Source organism: Onychomys torridus, chromosome 21 (assembly GCF_903995425.1).
Source record: "Onychomys torridus chromosome 21, mOncTor1.1, whole genome shotgun sequence".
Classification (NCBI taxonomy): domain Eukaryota; kingdom Metazoa; phylum Chordata; class Mammalia; order Rodentia; family Cricetidae; genus Onychomys; species Onychomys torridus.
In genome coordinates this window covers 5,610,354-5,630,443 of record NC_050463.1, presented here as the reverse complement: position 1 = coordinate 5,630,443, position 20,090 = coordinate 5,610,354, and the positions used below count along the sequence as shown (strand labels likewise).

At 55.1% G+C, this 20,090-nt stretch overlaps 1 protein-coding gene across 2 annotated transcripts in view; it reads left to right on the top strand.

Annotated features, from left to right (window-relative positions):
* Positions 1-20,090, top strand: part of Safb2 (scaffold attachment factor B2) — a 21,986-nt gene extending 1,896 nt beyond the window's left edge. The window contains exons 3-21 of one of the 2 annotated variants that reach the window (XM_036170529.1): positions 3,814-3,878; positions 3,955-4,161; positions 4,925-4,984; positions 6,101-6,128; positions 6,960-7,596; positions 8,007-8,056; positions 8,642-8,742; positions 11,076-11,225; positions 11,306-11,415; positions 13,438-13,565; positions 14,774-14,865; positions 16,098-16,234; positions 16,463-16,753; positions 17,186-17,326; positions 17,864-17,906; positions 18,449-18,582; positions 19,349-19,461; positions 19,540-19,606; positions 19,780-20,090. In XM_036170529.1, the coding sequence (XP_036026422.1) occupies positions 3,814-3,878; positions 3,955-4,161; positions 4,925-4,984; positions 6,101-6,128; positions 6,960-7,596; positions 8,007-8,056; positions 8,642-8,742; positions 11,076-11,225; positions 11,306-11,415; positions 13,438-13,565; positions 14,774-14,865; positions 16,098-16,234; positions 16,463-16,753; positions 17,186-17,326; positions 17,864-17,906; positions 18,449-18,582; positions 19,349-19,461; positions 19,540-19,606; positions 19,780-19,927 (2,702 nt within the window). In that variant the 3' untranslated portion in view covers positions 19,928-20,090. The remainder of the gene's footprint in view (positions 1-3,813; positions 3,879-3,954; positions 4,162-4,924; positions 4,985-6,100; positions 6,129-6,959; positions 7,597-8,006; positions 8,057-8,641; positions 8,743-11,075; positions 11,226-11,305; positions 11,416-13,437; positions 13,566-14,773; positions 14,866-16,097; positions 16,235-16,462; positions 16,754-17,185; positions 17,327-17,863; positions 17,907-18,448; positions 18,583-19,348; positions 19,462-19,539; positions 19,607-19,779) is intronic. The other variant, XM_036170530.1, reaches the window with a different exon arrangement.

The following is a 20,090-nucleotide window of genomic DNA, read 5'->3' as shown; positions in this document are numbered from 1 at the left end:
AGGATGGCTGCTGAGGAAGTGTAGAGAAAGCACAGTGTTTCTGATGGTTGTGGTCTATGTGTGTGCGTGTATGTTGCAGTGTGCATACTTACACAGGCATTCGTGTGGCTGCCTTGGTGTCACATTGTCCACTTTGGTTTTTGTCTATTTAGGGTTTATTTTATGTGTGTGAGTGCACCACCACGTGTGTGCAGTGCCAACAGAGATCAGAAGCAGGTCTTGTATCCCTTAGAACTGGAGTGGCATGGTCATGAGTCTCCATGTGGATGCTGGGAGCTGAAGCCTGTCCTGAACTTTTAACTATGGAGCTATGTGTCCACCCATCTACTTTGGCTTTGAAATTGGGTTTACCTGGGCCACCGTAGTGTTTGGCTGGGCTGCTGACCTGAGTCCTGGGGTCCACCTGTCCCCACACCCCAGCTCTGGGATTACAAGTGCCCTCAAACCAGTTCCTCACGTGGCACTGGGATTGAACCCAGCTCGCATGGCCAGTGCTTTACCAGCCATCTGCCCATTGCCCTGAGGTCAGTTTTTACCAGCAGCTTGTAGAAAGACAACTTTTCCTCAACACTCAGGAGGCTGAGGCCAGAGGATGGCCAACTCCAGGGAAGTAGAGCTGTGGAGACTCTTATTAGAAACAACCTCGGGCTATGAAGTAGTTCAGCTACTAAAGGTGCTTGCTGCTAAGTCTGAGGAGCACAAAACGGAAAGAGACAGCTGGCCCCCACAAGTGTGTCATACAGTAACTTTTATTTCAAAGCACTTGCCCGGAGGCCTAGTGACCCTTGCTGCCTGACGGGACTCAAGCATGTCAGATCAGTTGGCAGCATTGTCAGAGAGGCCTGGAGGAAGTGGCAGTCGCCTCCTTGGGCAGAGCTGTGCTGCTCCACTTCTGGAGGTACTTAGGCGTGGTCTTCGGTGTGACGTGCTGGCCCTTAGCTTCCAAGCCAGCCCAAGGTCCTGTGATGCCAGGAGTGAAGGTGCCCAGGAGCCACTAACGGTTTTCTGAACACCACTTTCTGGCAGATGGGAGGAAGTTCCGGGAAAGTCACACCACTGCTTCTCAGAAGCGGGCGTGGCTCAAGCAAGGGGCTGGGGTGGGCAAGTGTTCACCCAAAAAACACAGGTGAAATCACTGACTGATGTGACCCGTGCGAAGCCTGCAGTTCATGTTGGACTGGCTAGGGAATGTGTCCCTTGAGCCAGTGTTTAGCGACCATCAGTGTGTGGCACTCCTGCTGTGTCCTGTGAAGGTACCACTTGCCACCACAGAGGGCCTGAGTATTCTGCGTCCCCTTCCACTTTCAGCTAAATGAGATGCTTAGGCACCATAGGGGTTATTTGGTTCTGAGAATTGAACTGGGGTCACCAGGCAATGCCCAGCCACCCAGCTGTGGACCTCGCCTGATTTTGGATTGTTGGTCAAAGACTTGAGAGTTCTTAAAGATTGAGGTTTCTTTTTGTGTCTATGTCTGTGTGGATCTGGGTACACATACATGTAGAGGTTAGATCAGGAATAGATTGGCCTCAGTTGTCATCCATGTTATTTCCTGGAACAGGTTCTCACTGCCTAGCTGGTTGGCCATCAGCTCCAGGGATTCTCCAGTCTCTCCTTCCCAGCATTCTTCAGATAACATCCACCTTGACATTTTTGTGTGTTCATATTTTATTTATCAGTGGTAGAGCATTCGCCTAGCAAGCACAAGGCCCTGGGTTCGATCCTCAGCTCCCCTCCCCCCCAAAAAATCGAAACATCATTCAGCCAGGTGGTGGTGGCGCACACCTTTAATCCCAGCACTCAGGAGGCAGAGGCAGGTGGATCTCTGTGAGTTCGAGGCCAGCCTGGGCTACAGAGTGAGTTCTAGAACAGCCAGGACTGTTTCACAGAGAAACCCTGTCTCGGGGGGGAAGATATATAAATATATATAAAATTTAGTGTGTGTATGCGCACATAAAATAACACAGTGCAAGTGCAGAAATCAGAGAGGCTTACCCGGAGTCGGTTCTCTCCACCACATGTGATCCAGGAATCAAACTCAGGCCGCTTTACTCACCAAGCCATCTCCTCCTTCTCTGAGGGTGGTGACCCACAATCAGAGGACAGCTTTATGCAGTGCATTCTGAGGATGGAACTTGGGTATTTGATTCCAGAGGGAGAGTTGGTAATGGTGGGGGGTGGCATGCCATCAGGTCACATTTTCATCCATATACAGGAAGCAGAGAGAGAACAGAAGTGGAGAGAGGCTGGCTCTTAGAGCCTTCTCACAGTGACAGACTTCCTTCAGCAAGGCTCCACTTGCTAAAGTTCTCAGCCTCTAGGTGGCAACCCCTTTGCAGTCAAACAACCCTTTCACAGGGGTCACCTAAGACTATTGGAAAACACAGGTCATTACAGTTATGAAAACAGTTGTCTGGTTGGGGACCACCACAACATGGGGAGCTGCATTAAGGGGTCCCAGCATTAGGAAGGTTGAGAACCACTGCCCTGAAGGGTCCATCCATAATCTCCCCAAACAGCACAGTGACCTGGACACAAAATGCTCAAATACCTGATGCTTGTCATCCAAATCACACCTGGCAAGTGCTTTTATCTGGCCTGGGACCACTGATTCAGCGAAACTGTCTGACCAGAAAGTGGCCAGCACTTCCGTCTGCACCTCTCTGGCCCTGGGATGACCATGCAGACATCGCCACATCCAGCATCTATGTGGGTGCTAGGGGCTGAATTTGAGCAGTTGTTCTTCTATTTTGTTCATGGTTTTATGACTTCCCCGGTATTTAATCTTTTGGGCGGGTACCTGCTGTGTTGGCATAGGGAACCCAAAATTGGAGGGACAGAAGGCCCCAAGGTCACGGGCGCCCAATGTTTCCACTGTGCTGGGTCATGAAGCATCCTGGGCACTCCATGCTACTTACTGCAAGAGGCATCGGGTGTTGTTGGGTCACATGTGCACAGACACAGATATACACAAAAGCGTACCCCCATGCCAAGGAAGCTGCTCCCTCCTCCCAGGTCTCAGACTTCAATTGACCCTCAAGAGCTGCCCTCTCTCCTCCTTGGGGTGAAGTTAGGACACCCCTACAGAGTTCATTTTCTTTCACAAAACCATTGATGGGACTCAGCTTACCACAGACTTACTGAGCTGTTGCCACAGAATTACGAGGGTGGGCCTGGGTTGAGATCCCCAGCACCCACAGGAAACCAAGTGTGGTGTGCCTCCATAACCGCAGTGCTGGGAGGTGGACACAGGAGGATCCTTTGGGCTTGGTGGTCGACTAGCCAGGCACATCAGCAGGCTCCAGGTCAGTAACATTATTACCTATACCAGGTAATAACCTTAACAATTGTAGGAGACACCCATTGTTGACCTCAAACTACCACATGTGTGTACCACACAAGACTAAGTTGCAGGCAAGCACTTGTAGGGAGCAGAATGCAAGTGGACCCAGTCGGCAGTCCAGAGTATCCACAGACAACACTGCAGGTCCCACACCCTTGCCTGGTGTGATGGGAGGCAGGGACAGACATGTCTCTGAGTCTACGTAGATACGGAGTTCCAGACCAGCCAAGCATACTTTTCCCTCTGTCTTTTGAGGTGTTTAGTCTGGAATGGCTTTGAGATTTCCTAAGGTTCCTACGGAATCTGAGCACTGTGCTAGGATGACTGAAGTCTTGGCTTAGGAAGATACCCACCCAGAAAGATCTCTGTGGTGTGGAGGAATGGTTAACACCATGGAATTGTGTTGTCCCCTGTCAACTAATTCTGAGGCTGGCTCTGGACTCTAACCCAATTGACACTATTCTATAATTAGGACTCAAGATGGAGGAGGAGGGCGTCGAGGACAACAGCCTGGAAGAAGATTCCAGAGATGGGCAGGTGTGTTGGGCCTGGGGGCGGCACACCTTCCCACACCCCATGGTCTTGGTGACTGACACCCTCACTCCCCTCACAGGAGGACGGGGCTGTGACTCTGCAGAGCTCACAGGACAGGGACACCATGGACACAGGTGTGCCAGATGGGACGGAGGCTGAGGACCTCAGTGAGCCCTGCCTGGGGGAGGGTGACGCCGACAACCACACTCTTCATGCCTTCGGTGACAGTAAAGAGTACGTGGCCGCGCAGCTGGGACAGCTTCCAGCTCAGCTCCTGGAGCATGCTGTAGGTAACTTGCAGCCACGTGTGCGCCAGCGGCCCTGGGGGCTCAGCAGCAGGGCTGCCCAGGTGCTGGTAGAACCAGACCTGAGTTTAATCCCTCCACAGTCAGGTGCCGGCGGCCATTGCTCTGGGATAGTGCAGGGAGTGCTGGGGACACAAGGGAGAGGGCGTGTGGGTGTATGAGGGCCCTCGGGTCACAAGGGCTTTGAAGTGCTGTGGACACACTCAGCAGAACAGGCTGTCGTCTGTCACCCGGTGGTGTTGCTGTCAGCTCTGAAGGCCTGAGCCCAGCACAAGTCTGTCCCATGGGCACCTGCTGGCCTGTGCAGACTGGCTTTGCATGGCGCCCACAGCTAGCTGATTTAATGTGGTGTTGTGACTTCTTCCTGAGGGACTTGCTGGGACTCAGCCTTAGCTGAGGTCAGGGGATGTGTGAACGCCCAGTGGGTCTTAGATAAATTGGAGGCCCTCTACTCAGCACAGTCTGGGTCCTAGTAAGGTTGAGGTAGCAGAGCTGAAGAGGCACCTGATCCCCACGGGTGATGTGAGTCTCCTGCACTTGGAAATGGCTGGGCAGTCAGTCCTCACTCAGCCTGCACAGGAGCGTCTGCTGCCTGAGAGCTGCTGTGAGCCTAAGCCTGGGGTCAAGGGTGACTGTGCTGTCCTCAGCTGAGCAGTCACAGTGATAGGTGCTGTGGAGGAGTGGACAGAGGTGTTCATCGCTGCTCTGGCCTCCACGAAGTCATGTTCTGATTCCTTTTTTCAGGTGAATGAGGATGTCTTTAAGACTCTGGAAACTTCAGTGTCAGACCTCAAAGTAACGCTGGTGAGTGGCGTCTCCCTGTGGCTCTGCAGTGTAGGAGACGAGACAGAGAGAGAGAGAGAGAGTGTATGTGTGTACATCTGAGTGTATGTGTCTGTATGTGCATCTGTGAGTGTGTGTGTCTATGTACATGTGTGTGTGCATCTGTGAGTGTGCGTGCATATGTACACATTGTTTCTATACCTGTGTGTACAGGTGTGCATCACAGAGAGAGAGTGTGTGTGTGTCCGTGTGACGTGCACTGACTATTCACCCTGTAGCAGTTGCCTAAGGGACAGTTAGGGCAGCAAATGTACCTAGGTCACAGTTCCAAGGGCTTTAGTCCAAGGTCAGGGGACTCTGTTGCTATATGTCTGAGAGGAGGGAGAAAACCGTGGCAGTGGGAGAATTGCTGGAGGAGACTGCTCACCTCATGATGGCCAGGGAGCAGAGACAGGCAGAGACAGTTCAGGCCTGTTCAACACCTTCCTGTTGTCTGTTCACAACCACCAAAGGAAGGAGCCATTGATAGGGCGAGAGCCCTTTGACCCAGTCACCTCCAAACCTTACACTGGAACAGACGCTGGCTGGACCTGAATCTGTAGGCTGGTGTGGTTTGTGGAGGTACTGCGAGGTGGGGCTGTGATCAGGATCAGAGAGCCAGGTGGCTGAGCGCTGTTAAGTGCCTGGAAGTTCCCAGAGAAATCCAGGCTTGGAGTCAGTGTGGCTGAGTTCAAGGATGAACTTGGTGTGGTGGTGGCCCTGAGGCAAGAAGAGGTACAGCTCCTGGGGTTCAGGGATGTCAGTGTTGGGGACTATGGGGTCCCAGGACTGTGCAGGCTGTGGCCACCCTGAATAAATGAGTAGGCAGGCTTTCTTAAGTCCTGAGCTCAAGGGAGGGGGCAGAGACACTGCCTTGCCCTTCTGTCTTTGCTACCTGGGAAATGGGGTAGAGTGGGGTTCAGGCTTGGAAGGTTACCTTAGCCTGGTTCACAGGAGCTTCTTCATGGTGCTGCTGTCCAATGGAAAGCATCAGTGAAGGAGGCCTTGGTGACAGATCATGGCTGCGGACTCATGGACAGATCCAGAGGTCCGGGCTGAACTGTGCAGATGACATGTGCCCTCTGTTCTCTCCAACAGGCTGGCGAAGGAGCCCCCTTGGAGCCAGGTACTGCTGGGACAGGCACAGCAGTGCGGCTTGGCGCCCTGCTGCTCGCGCTTAAGTCCTGTCCGTTCTCGAGACGTGTTACGGTCTTGTAAATCACCCCAGTGCTGGATGGTCCCAGTCACACATGACCAGAGATTGGAAACCCATTGTATCACTAGATCTGTGCGTGCTGTGGCAGCCCAAGGGCACCTTGGGGGCAGATGCATCACTTGCATCAGGCCATGCAGAGTGGCTGTAAGTGGCCACCGGGTAAGGCTGTGTGTCCACACATGAGACAGATCTTGTGAGACCATACTAAGTCACAGTCATGGGGTTGAGGCAGTTGAGGCAGACAGGCTTTGGTAGGGCAATTAATCCAGAAGCCACCGATGCCAGAAGACAAGTGAGTCTCTGCCAACATGTTCATCCTGGGCCCCTCTGGACTGCAGCGTTCTCACAAGCGAAGAGAGGCTCCAATCGCCTTGGACTGTGGTGCTGGCCTCAATCCTTCAAGCTGGGAGCAAGCAAGCTCCTCAGTAAATGGTGACTGCCATGGCTTCGGCACTGTGGACATTTGGAAGGAAGTCCGAAGATATGGATGTGATTGAAACTGTGAAGAAAGCTGTGGAAGCTGCGCCATGGTTGTGGGGTGGATGGGGGGGGCGCCTCTGCCCTTAGCACAGGCCGAGGGCGCGAGTAGGGTGCAGGCGCTGTGTAGCGGGTTTTCCAATCTCTGTGTAGCCAGCAGTTCTGTCGGTGTGAGCGGGGCCGCCGCGCCCGAGCCGCAGTTGTGATTGCTTTATTTCCCTGGTGATTAAACCTTGTGCCATTCTATTCCTGTTAAATCCGTAGAAAATGAGAAAATACTCGACATTTTGGGGGAAACTTGTAAATCTGAGCCAGTAAAAGAAGAAGGTTCGGAGCTGGAGCAGCCCTTTGCCCAGGCCACGAGTAGTGTGGGGCCAGACAGGAAGCTGGCGGAGGAAGAGGACCTATTTGAGAGCTGCGGACACCCGGAAGAAGAAGAGGAGGAAGAGCAGGAAGAGGAGCAAGAGGAGGAGGGAGATTTAGCTTTGGTCCGCAACAGCGAGTCTGAGTCTCCAAGCACTCGGTGTCAGTGGAGCGAGGCAGACGCCCCGTTAGCAGTAGTGAAAAGGGAGCCGGCGGAGGTGGTGAACCAAGGTGCCAAGCGCAGGTGGAGGTACAAGCAGGCTCGACTGCACCGGGGGCAGGCAAAGCTGGCAGGCGGAGGCCCTGGGACGGACCGCGAGCCTGTAGGGCTAGAGGAGCCAGTTGAGCAGAGTAGCACAGCTGCCCAGCTCCCGGAGGCTGCCAGCCAGGAGCTGGCGAGAGCGCCCACAACAGCCCTGAGCCCTGAGCCCCAAGATAGCAAAGACGACGTGAAGAAGTTTGCTTTTGACGCTTGTAATGACGTCCCTGCAGCTCCTAAAGAGTCCTCAGCCAGTGAGGGCGCTGATCAGAAAATGAGGTTTGTTGATTCTCAGTCCTAGACCAGACGCTATCTCCTTTTATTGTCACTAGTGACACACATGAGCTGTTTAGAACCTGCAGTGGGCAGCCGCCGCGCTGCCCAGCACTAGCTCCTTCAGGCAGCTCCATGTCTCTGCATATGTTTAACGGGTGATTGGTTTTCTTTTGCCCAACCTGCCATGGTTGGGTACTTAAATTGATGACCGGTATCGCCAGCTAGACTGAATTGCTCTGTAGGGATCTGACACTGTATTGTAGTCAGATTTTCCAACGTAAACTCGCAAAAGGTGTCTGTCAGTTTAATTTGAGACTAATTCCCCGGTAGGTATTCAGTTTTAGCACATTCAATCTTTGAAATTAGTTCACTTTGGCTTTTCTTGTTGCAGTAACACTCGTTTCTGTCTCTAGCTCTGTTAAGGAAGAACAGGATATAAAGCCGGTCATTAAGGATGAGAAAGGTAGGCCTTCCTTGGTTGTGTTGCCATGTGGTGACCTAGGCAGGAGGTGGCTGCAGGCTGCTGCCATGTGTGCCAGTTGCCCCCGTGCATGGCCCTTCCCTGAACCACTGTCGGGATTCCAAGTGTCTGTGCATCACAGGGTAGCACACCTAGACAGGAACACCTGCTCTGTGAGTGACAGGTGCCTGCAAGAGCCCTTGAGCTGTCTTGCAAAGCTGTCTCTGCCACAGAGTGTTCCTCTGATTATTTCTGGGGTGAAGAGTCTGGCAGCCTCATGTAAAATGCGTACTGGAGTATGAGCCTGAGGATTCTGTTTATCCCTGGAACCCCAGCACTGGGGAGGCAGAGGCACGATGAGCTCTGAGCTTCGCTAACCCACCAGTCCAGCCTAATCTGTGAGCTGCAGGCTCATTGGGCTGTGTCTCCAAATAAATAAGAAATAGAAAATAAGGAAGACGCTGGATATTGACCTCTGACCTCCACATGCACACATACTCATGGCTCAGGGAATCTTGCAGCTTCTGCCCAATGTTCAGCTTGATGGATGAGTCCTATTCAGTGTCACTGATGACCTCCTCTCCCCAGGCCACACCAGCTGTAGTTCGGGAAGGAACCTGTGGGTCAGCGGGCTGTCCTCCAGCACACGTGCTGCTGACCTCAAGAGCCTCTTCAGCAAGCACGGGAAGGTAGGGTGCCTCACATCTGCTCACCAGCAAGATGGGATTGGAAAACATCTGGCCACTTAGCTTTTAGTGTTCTTTTCCTCAGATGTTGGTGTCTTCTCTATGTGCCACACGGAGCTGGGGCTTATTGCATGTTTGCCACTAACTGGACTCACCCTCTTGGTTTGGGCTTGGTGGCCTAAGGCTCACTGTGTGGATCAGGCTGGCCTGACTTGCACCACCATACCCAGCTCCCCTGCCTTGTTGTGTTTAGTTCTTGGAGTTGAACTGTCTCCCTCCTTCCACATGTGGAACAGCTGTGGTGACAGGCCTGTGCTCCAGAGTTGGGGGTAGAGATGAGTTGGTAAAGCACTCACCTGGCTGGCAGGAGGCCCTGGGATCTACACCCAGCACCACATAAATGGGACACGATCTCAGCACTCCTGAGGTGGAGGCGTGAGGATCAGAGTCAGTCATTCAGTCATCCTGGGCACCTAGTGGGTTAGCGCCCAGCTTGAGCTACCAGAAGACAAGGAACCCCCACTTGGTTCTGCTCAGAGGGCCCAGGGCACAGCAGAGAGGCTATACCCTCTCCGAACTCTTCTCGGGAGCCCCCTGGGTCTCAGGCTGACACAGCATGGTTGTGTGCTGGTGAGGGAGCTGTTGGTTTCTGTGTCTTCCAGCCTGGAGCATCCTAGAAACTTGAGCAGGAAAGTAGGTCCAACTTCTCCCCAGTGCAGTGCGAGCTTCAGAGCACCCCTTGGGCACTGGAGATTGGAGGAGTTGAGGCACTGGGACACAGCACTCTGGGTCCCAGCAGAAGTCATCACCCCTTGGTGCAGGCCTAAGCAGCTGCTCCACTCAGGACAGTTGTTAGACCCACTGCAGTGGCGTCCTGAGACAAGCCCTGAACGCTGTTGTCTCTGGTTGTTGGGTGCTGCTCTCTTCCAGGCTCTGCAGGGCGCAGAGGCTGAGAGTGTGTCCCCGCTGTCAGCAGAGCCTTGAGAGCCAGTGAGCCTGGTATATCTATCTGCATAAGTCTCAAGAAGGCCGGAGGCACAAGAGCAGCAGGGGCTGGGGGGTCATTCGAGTTTCTAATACAGTGGTCAAGGGTGCTCTGCCCCGTCCCGTCTGTCTGTCCAAGCCTTGGGTGCAGCTGTCCCTCTGGCTGACTCCCTGGATGCTGTTGAGCACAAGGGTGTATGTTTGTGATGTCCTGTGTCCTGGAGTGCAGCTCCCACCCCAGGTTTCGTAGAGCACAGCGTGATGCCGGGTCCTGCTGCTTTACCACTTATGCTTGACATGAAAAGCATAGATCGCTCAGCAGCCTTCAGCCTCAGGGCCCTCCCTCCTGCAACAGGTGACTGGTGGGGGCGAGGGGTCCGAGGAGAGCAGCCTGGCTCTTTGATGAGCTCACACGCCCTGTCCGCTGGGCTTGGTTTTTGTCTTTGTTCTTCAGCTACACAGCCTTTAAGGGAGAACCTGGGTTTTCTGGGCTCGGCTTTCCGTGCTCCTGTCTTTAAGGACTCAGCATTGTGGCCCCTCATGGAGTTGAGATAGGCACTGTTTCTGGTGCCCAGCTCCCACCTCCCCGGGTCTGGCTAGAGTCCAGGCTTTTGATGCATTCTGGTAGCTTCTCTTGCACTTTGTTCCACGGCCTCTGCTTTCTAACACCAGTCGGTCTCTCACCTCCAGAAGTGGGTTCTGGTGACTTGAGGGTTCCTACACTTCCTGACATGCCGGGCCACCTGTGACTGTTCACAGTGCACCCTTCCCTGCGGGCTGCTGTGTCAGCTGCTGGCTATTGTAGCTGAGCAGTGAGTGACCTGCCTCCCACAGGGCCTCCCTACCTGAGAGGGACCCCTGAATGCCAGCCTCCCTGTGCATGGGTCAGGGCATTACCATCCAGCTCAGAACCTCTGCAACCCTCAGCTCACCTTTAACCTGCCTCAGTTTCCCTCCCTGCCCATGCCCTGGAAACTCCAGGCATGAAGTGAGCAGTCCAGATGCTTTGCATGTGTCTGCTTTTCTCTGTAGTGCAGTGACTGCCACTCCCAGGCAGAGGACCTGGCACAGAAGCTGTGGCCTAGTGGGGGTCACCTTTGTGTGGGGGTCTGGTTAGGCTCCATCTCTCCGTGTGACACTGACTGGCTCTGTGAACTATCTGTCACCATGAGAGCTGCTGTGCTCTGACCGGTGAAGAAGATTCTCCAGGCCCACAGAGGGTTGCTAGGCAGAGCTAGCTGGGTGCTGGGGATGGCGGCAGTGGGTGTCTGGTGCTTGCTCCTTAGTAAGCCTTGCCATCTTGTGACAGAGGCCAAGTGTGTCCTTACACCAGTGTATTCTCTCCCTCGGAGGTTGTCGGGGCCAAGGTGGTCACCAACGCCCGAAGTCCTGGGGCTCGGTGCTATGGATTTGTGACCATGTCCTCGTCAGATGAGGCCACCAAATGCATCAGCCACCTGCACAGAACCGAACTGCATGGGAGGATGATCTCTGTGGAGAAGGTGAGGTGCTTGCTGTCGCCACCCACAGCAATGGCAGGGCTGTGCCCCTCCCAAGTCACCACCACCCCGTTACATTCTAGGCCAAAAACGAGCCCTCCGGGAAGAAGTCGGCAGACAGGAGAGCTTGTGACCTGAAGGAGAAGGTGCCAGGGCCGGACAGGCCTCACCCTGTGGAGATCAAGATGGAGAAGTACAGTGACGTGGCGGCCCTCACCCCTGGGGTTCCAGTGCCCTTCCAAACCCCTGCTTCCCAGCTGGTAGCCACAGGGCAATGCAGTCCCTAATCCGAGCCCAGAGCCAGGTAGCTGAGCAGCCCCCCATCAGGCTCCAAACCAGCTTCGGCAGTGCGGCTAGAGTGGCCTTATGGCCAGCCTTTACCTCTTGGCCATGAGAAGTCTGGAAGGACTTCCGACATCCAGATGTGCACCAGATTTGCCAGCTCACAGCCCCTCCTGACAGATGTCACTCATCACCACATTCATGCAGATGTTAAAAATGCCCCAGGCATGCCTCACATCTCCATGGCAGCCTACAGTGCCTTAGCACTTTTGGAGCCAGGGTCTCGGGTGCTCTGGCCAAGGGACATGGCTTATGTTTTCAGCTGAATCAGACAGGCACAGGCCTGGAGGCCTGGCGAGTACCTGGCAGTTTGTGTTATCACTGTTGAGGATCTTTGGCAGGAGGGCTCCGTGATAGAGAACGTGGTTGTTAGGTGATGTGAGGGTACAAGTGGGGCTGGGCTTCAGAGCTGCACAATGGCTCCCCAGATCAGTGGGGAGCAAACTGACCTCAGCATGATCACTGTTCCTCAAGTCCCACAGTGAGGATGGCAGCCGTGAGCCAGACTGCTGAGAATGCGGGCGTCACTGGGACCCTGCATCAGGCCCTGCAGTTTGGCCCTGTGTGGACGCTGCGGGCTCTGGGGAAGCACCCAGCAGCATAGGTGGGCCAGGACTCTCTCTGGGAGGCTCCTGGCTGTGGCTCTGGCTGGGCATGGCAGGCGGCACACCTATGACCTGCTGATAGGCCTGGCCTTAAGAGGCTTATTCTAGTGGTACCGTCTTGGGACATGGTAACACAACAGTTGGTTTTCTCTGCTGATTAAAGGTATTACCAAAAATCGTGGGGAATCCCAGCAGAGCTGTTACATGATGTCTGGGAAATCAGGTTCCCCTCTTGGGGCTCTGAGTCTCACTAATAAATGCATTTAAGAACAGACACAAATGCAAGCCTGAAGGTGATATATTAGAGTCTAGAGGAAGAACCCAGGGCAGGAACACTGGAGATCTGCAGTTGCCAGGAGGAAGGAGAGTGGAGAAAGAATAAGGGACCCAGAGTGGCAGGAAGTGTAAGAGCAAGTTGAGGCTCTGGCCGGCACCGTAAGAGGCAGGGGAGAAGCAGCAGCAATGTGCTCCTGTGACGGGCCACAGACGGCAGACGCAGCCCATCCTACAGCTCCATAAGGATGGTGCCTCTGGGAAGAAAGAGGGCCGTGGCTAAGTAAACATTGTGTGTGCCTGTGTATAAGAGTCTAGAAAGTATGGGGAAGAGATCAAGCCATGCTGAGCTCATTCTCTGGGCTGGCATCATGGGGCTCTGTCGTGCTTGTCAACATAGGGCTCAGTTGTTGTTGGTTTATTTAGAGGTCATATCTCATCTGTGGCCTAAGCTGGCACAGAACTCAGTCCCTGTGCTTTAGTCTCCCAAAGCTGGAGAAATGGGCTTATCCACTACGCTTGATGCAGATTACTTTTCTGTGAAGTATCTTTAGCGTGAGCAAGGTGGCTTAGCTGGTAAAGGCGCTTGCTGCCAAGCCTGGTGGCCAGCGTTTGATTACCAGACTCTCCATGGTGGAGAGAACTGGTTCCTGCAAGTTGCCCTCTGCCCTCTACATGTGCATTATGAGTACACACAGAGAAACAGTAAATAATTTGGCTGGGAATGTTGACTTCCATCCCTAGCACCATGGAGAACCAGGTGTGATGGCACACGTCTGCCATCCCAACGTCAAGACAGAGACAGGAAGGTCAGGCGTTTGAGGCCAGCCTGGACTTCATGAGTCTCTGGGCATCCCACAGCACTCTGGCCCTGATGCTTGCAGCTTCTAGGCCACCAAAGAGGTGTAGGCCTCAGATCCTCCCCTTCGCTGGTGGGTGGGCCCAGTGGCTCCTGTGGAGGTCACCTGGAGGCTACAGCTTACTGTCTTCAACAGAACTGTGATCAAGAAGGAAGAGAAGTTGGAAAGAAGGGAGGAGAAAAGGCTGGAAGACATTAAAAAGGAGAAGGATCCAGATGAGCTCACACCAGGAGCTGCCAGTCGGTCTCGACTCGCCAAATCAGGTGAGCTGTGTCTTGGACAGCAGGGGAGGAGGGGGTCAAGGGCGGAAGGCAAGCAAGATCTTCCACTCAATGCGTTTTCTCCTGTGTCGTGTGTAGACCACAGTCACAGACCATGTGATAGAAAAAGGGCTTCTAGTCTTCAAATCAGGCTTAGTGGCAGAGGCCTGTGTCACCCCCACTCGAAACTGGCAGGGAGATTGCGGTCAAGGCCGGCTTGGACAGCCTAGTGAACCCCTGTCACAAAATCACAGAATCGGGTGTACACCAGACTAAGGGTGGGCGGAGTCCAGGGGTAGGCACTGCCCGCACAGGAGGAAGAAAGGGGGCTTGCTCCACAGTAGAGGGCAGGCCTGGGCCTGGGGCTATGTGCAGTCAGGTTCCTCCAGGCCCCTGTCCTGTCGAGGGTGTGGCTGATGGCCTAGAGCCCAGGCTGCACTCAGAACTGGGCAGCAGAGGCACCTTGACGAGCCCATCTTAAGATGAAGCTGAAGCCAACACTGCACCTCCCTCCCTCCCTTCCCTCCCTGCCTCCCTCCCGGTGCTGAGAAGAGAGCAAGTTGTGCTATGTCGCTCCTCACCAGCAGCTTGAGACAGTCCTCAACTAAAGCTAAGAAATTAAAATAAAACTAAAAATGCCAGTCAGCTTTAATCCCAACACTTGGGAGGCAAAGGCAGATATCTGAGTTCAAGGTCTGCCTAGTCTACAGAGAGTTTCAAGATAGCCAGGGCTACTCAGAGAAACCTTGAAAAAAAAATAAAAAGAGCCGTGCAGTGGTGGTGCACGCCTTTAATCCCAGCACTCACGAGGCAGAGCCAGGCAGATCTCTGAGTTCGAGGCCAGCCTGGACTACAGAGTGAGATCCAGGACAGGCACCAAAACTACACAGAGAAACCCTGTCTCGGAAATAATAATAATAATAATAATAATAATAATAATAATAATAATAATGAATTGAAAGGAAATTACAGCTTCTCCATGTGTTGAGCCTCCCCAGAGGCACCATTGTCCTAGTGCTCACAGCCTAGGCCTGCAGTGCAGACATGCCCAGCCAGTTCCTTTGGGACAAAGAGAATATTCCTGCCACCTGCACAGTGAGGAAACATGGCCACTATTGGGTGATACACCTACCACAGCCACAGTACACACACACTTGTGGGGGTCTGCAACGCTGAGCTGTAACCCACATGCTCACTGTGCTTTCCTGCAGGAAGCAGAGGCACAGAGCGTACAGTTGTAATGGACAAGTCCAAGGGTGAGCCTGTCATCAGTGTGAAGGCCGCAAGCAGGTCAAAGGACAGAGTAAGTATTGATAGACAGGGCTGGGCCCTAACTCATCTTCTGTCCAGGGTCTGAGGCATGGACAGTCTTGGCAGAGATGGGCCCATCCCGCATGCTATAGTGTAACAATGACATATTTGTTTCTGCTTGGGCTAAGTGAACCCAAAAGAAAGGGCCTTGTCCTTGGTGGCACCAGGGTGGTGTTTGGGCCTGCACAACACTCTTCACCCTGGAAGCCTCTACCCAAAAAGAGCCAGGCTGGCATACTGTATGCCCCATCAGGCTGGAGAGCATCCAGTGATGAGTGCAGGCTCGCACTCCTGCAGGAGAAGTGAGTGAACATTTGGCTTCTTAGACTGGAAATGCCTATAGCTCCTTGGACTATCTGTCCTGGGCCCTCTGGAACCCAAATACAATCCTAAAGCCAGCAGCTGCCCTGCAGAAACCATGGAGGGGTTATGATGTGTGTAGCTGCAGGGTACTCGCACTGGAGAAGCATGACGGCAGGAACCCTCATCTGTGGCACATGGCTCAGCTTCGTGCCAAAGCTCTGCTTCTGTTCTCCTTCCCATTTACATGCGTGTGCACTACCTGTGGAGTGGCCCGGGCATGCCCTGGGGCTGGAGTTGTGAGCTGCCAGCCTAGGTCCTCTGAGTTTAGAGCGTTCTGGTGGTTTTTAATCAGACATGCCGGTGCCACCCTCAGGGTCTGTGGGGTTTTGGCTAACCCTGCCTTCCACAAACACCCCGGCCACCATGAAAGCAGACTCTACAGTACGGAGGCCTTGGGAGGACGGCCAGGCAGTAGTGGCACATGCCTTTAATCCCAGCACTTAGGAGACAAGGGAGCCAATTTCTATGAGTTCAAGGACAGCCAGGGCTACAGAGAAACCCTGTCTCTATAAAGCAGTCAGTCAGTCACAGGAACAGAAGAGCTGCAGTCTGAGCCTAAGGTGCGGCCTCCCTTCTGGCTGGAAGGTCTGGCTTGGCTCTGCTCCCATCTGTGTCCTAGGCTGGCCTTGAACTTGCAGGCCTGCTGCCACCCCCTCAAGTGCTGATGTCACAGGTGCGTGTCCTTACAAGCAGCTCTGTAAGATTTAGAGTAGGCTGATTCGGATGTCCTCAGACCTCTCACTGCTTTGGAGTGAGAGGAGCTAGGCAGGATGGCGTGTGCCAGGCTGACTGCCCAGCGCATGGCGAGACCCTGGCGCTCTGCACACTGCTCAGTTTTGACTGAGCCACTCTGGTCAGCAGAGCTCCAAAAGTCAAGACCGCAAGTCGGAGGGCCGGGAGAAGAGAGAGATCCTGTCATTCGACAAGATCAAGGAGCAGAGGGAGAGGGAGCGCCAGAGGCAGCGGGAGCGAGAGATCCGGGAGACGGAGAGGCGCAGGTGAGGGCTGGGGTGAGTAGTGAGGAGCAGCGACCCTCAGAGCCAGGGCATGTGCCTGGCAGAGCAGGCCAAGGCCTGGCTGGCCGAGGACCTTTGGCTCTGGAGCCCCAGTGGGGAAGGCGGGACTTGGCTGATGATGCTTCAAGTCTGCATCGGAGGGCGCAGGGCAAGCACGCGCAGTGCTGAGGCCGCAGCTTGCGGTGTGGACTGACAGCCACCTGCCTGCAGGGAGCGGGAGCAGCGGGAGCGGGAGCAGCGGCTGGACGCCTTCCAGGAGCGGCGGGAGAAGGCGCGTGTGCAGCGGGAGCGCCTGCAGCTCCAGTGCCAGCGGCAGCGGCTGGAGCGGGAGCGGCTGGAGCGGGAGCGGCTGGAGCGGGAGCGCATGCGTGTGGAGCGTGAAAGGCGCAAAGAGCAGCAGCGCATTATGCGTGAGCGGGAGGAGCTGCGGCGGCAGCAAGAGCAGCTGCGGGCTGAACAGGAGCGGCGGGCACTACGCAGACCCTATGACTTGGATGCTAGGTGAGCGTCATGCCCGGCGCTGCCTGCCCCCACCCCGGTGGAAAGCCACATGGCGCTGTTCCTTGGCCAGCTCTCTGCTGTGGCCACCCTGCCTGGCATCCTGTGCCCCCGGGCAGTGGAAAGCTATGGAGAGGGCAAGATGCTGCCGGCTCTGGGCCAGTGGACAGTCAGTGCAGGCACGCTGAGGAAGTGGGAGGAGGCTCGGATGCCTGTAATGCCCGTCACTTTTGCACAGTCCCATAGGAGAAGGTGACGGGGAGAGGCGTGAGGTCCCCAGTGTGGTCCAGCACTGTGCTCATACCTGTGCTACCGGTGATAGTCAGCTCCCAACAGCCTGCCTCATCCTGAGGTGACAGCGCCACTGGTGACTGGGTCGCTGCTGCTGCCGCCGCCGCCACCTTGAATAAAGTATTTTTGCAAAATGCCAATCAGGAGAGAAGATGGCTACTGGCCTGAAGGGAAGCGTGCGGCCATGGAAGACAGGTACCGAGACTTCCCACGACCGGAACACCGCTTCCACGACTTCGACCACCGGGAGCGTGGCCACCACTACCAGGAACATGTCATAGACAGGTCAGCTCCTCCCCTCAGCTGCTGGGACCACCCTGTGCCCAACCCTCAGTGTCCGTGTGTGGCTCCACTGTCCTGACTCCCAAGGGCCCTCGTGCCTCCCAGAGGATCTTAGGCTGGGCCCAGTTGCTTGGCCTGGATATTCTAGAGGAGGAAGCAAGTTGTGAGGGGTAAGAGGTCACTGACCTTGCCCTCCTGGGCCTGCCACCACACTGTAGTCCCCTTCTTTTCTGGGGTTTTGTCAGGGCTGTTCCTCAGACTCCCCAGGCTATCTGTATTCCAGACTGTCTCTCTCCTGCCCACTGTAGATGCAGGGCAGGGCAGCTCTCCTGGGTCTCTAGCTTTATGGAGACTGTTGCCACCTGTTCTGCCCTGACTCCCACCTCCAGAGAAAAGCCTTCCACCTACCACTCCCATCCCTGGTGTTGTGTTCCTAGCACACAGGTGCTGGGTGGGGGGTGCATAGCACTTGTCCCCCGGGGAGACTTCTGACTCCACCCCACTCCTACACTGCCTCACCAATGCCCTGTCCCTTTGCAGGAGAGATGCATCCAGACCAAGAATGGAAGAGCTGGACGGGCAGGTGAGTGGCGGCCCTGCTGTAGAGGGGGAAGAGGCAGCTGCCCCCTTTGGAGTTTCCCAGTAGAGACTGCCACATGCTTGGGGACCTAGTGTCTTTGCTCTGGCGACCTTCGTTGCAGGGGCAGCTTTGCAGCCCCATGGGCAGGAGGGTCCAGGCTTTGGCCCTCCAGTTGAGCTGGGTGCTGGTGCTGGGTGTCATGAGAATACAGTGTGGTCCCTGAGTCTCCAGGGAGAAGGTGAGGCCCTGCGGGATGGACTTGGGTCAGGACAGGGCCTTGACAACACGTGTCGTCTCCTGGGGTCCCCAGAGCATGTTCCTTCATCAACAAGAGACCTTTGGAGGGGTGTGCACAGGCTGAGCCACCACGCTTAGCCCCTGCAGACCTGCCTGATGGGCACTTTTGCCACCCTGCCTTGTTGCACACGCAGGGTATGTGGACTTTAGCTCGGTGGGAGCAGAGGCTCCATAGAATACTTAAGCTGGGCCCTATGTGTGCATGGGCTCCAGAAAAGACACCCCGTCTCTCCTGTGCCCTGATGCAGCACTACCTAGATGACCATCACAGCCATGGAGGCTCCCTCGAGCATCATGGTTGGGACTACTCCCGAGCCAGCTGGCGTGGTTACAGCTCTGACAAGAAGGTGAATGAAGGCCAAGGGCTGCCCCCTCCCCCCAGGTAAGTGTCCTCAACTGGAGGAGCCTGGGATGGGATTCTGGGGTGCTCATGGAGGGAGCAGGCAAGGGGAGCCCCCTGGAAGGGCGGGAAGCTCGACTCCGCAGGAGCACTCGGGTTAGGTGGTTTGAGGTGGAGCACGGACTGGCTTCCAGCACTGTCTGATTACAGTCCCTCACTGGAGCCGTGGTAGAGTGTTTTGTATTGGAAAGCCCATGCCACAGCAGCCTGCACCTCACCCACCTGGGCCTTGCGCCCACAAATCCACCTTTCTGGTTGAAGTCCGCATCCCGATGCTTCCCTTCTTGCAGACATGCAAGAAAGGTCACTTGTGACCCTTTTTGTCTGGATCTCACTGAACACTGTCCTTGATCCCTTCCATGCTGTGGTGTGTTTTGGGGTGGTGCTCCTGTCCACCACAGAATTCATACTGTGAACACGGCCACTTTCTCCCCATTGGCTGTTAAAGCAAGGCGTGCCGTGCCCCCTTTCAGCTGTGGGTCATGTTGCCAGCATATGCTCCCCGTGTGTTTGTATCAGCACGTTTCACATAGTGGGTAGGCCCAAGTGTGGATTCCTGGCCTGGCCACGACCACCGTGGCTTCTTACGGCCTCACTTGGTGGTGACTGTCCTTTCCCTGATGGTGCCTGGCATCCTCCTTGCCCATCTCTGGCCCATCTTTGAAGATACCCTGGAGTTGGGCTCACATATTTCTGGTGCGCTGGGAAGCAAGTGGGGATAGGCATTGTCTCCTTCTGTTTGGCAAAGGGTCAGCAGAGAATGGGCAGATCACAACTCACTGCTGGAGGAGCAGCAGGTTCCCACCTGGCACGGTGCTGTGGACGTGAACACAACAGGCCATGAGCACATACGGTGGCGAGGTACCAAGGGGCTACAAGGGGCGGGTGAACTCTGGGTCCACAGTACAGGCGGGGTCCACAAAACTGTCTCTCTTGCAGGTGCTGAGCGGGCCCTTGCAGGATCTGGGCATGCACATGTGGCCACCGGCCGGGGTGGCATGGCTGGGTAAGAAGGCTGCAATGCCAACCACTGTCTGTCTCCCTCCCTCCCTCCCTCTGCGGGAGTGCACACTGGCTGGTCTGGTGTTCTGAGTGAATTGTACAGGGCCCTGTGCTCTGCAGGGTGGCACTGTGTGGTCACCAGGCATGACCCTTGCAGACCGTCTGTCTTTGTTCTAGGCAAAGCAGCTTTGCACACAGTGGACATTCCCAGGGCCACGTGGTGCCCGCCAGTGGACTAGAAGAAGATGGTGGCGTGACCAGCCAGGACCAGAGTGGCAGAGTCCTCCACCCCCACCTTCACCCCCACTTCACCCGCCGCTACTGAGCCCTGCTCCAGACCAAACCCTGCTGATCCACGTAGACAGAAGCTGTGGCCCAAGCCACCTCACACTTGGGGCACGCCAGCAATCGCAGATTCTGCTACGTGCCAATGTGAACTCGCTCTCCTGGTGTTTTTAATAAACACAATCCTATTCTGCCGTTTGTAA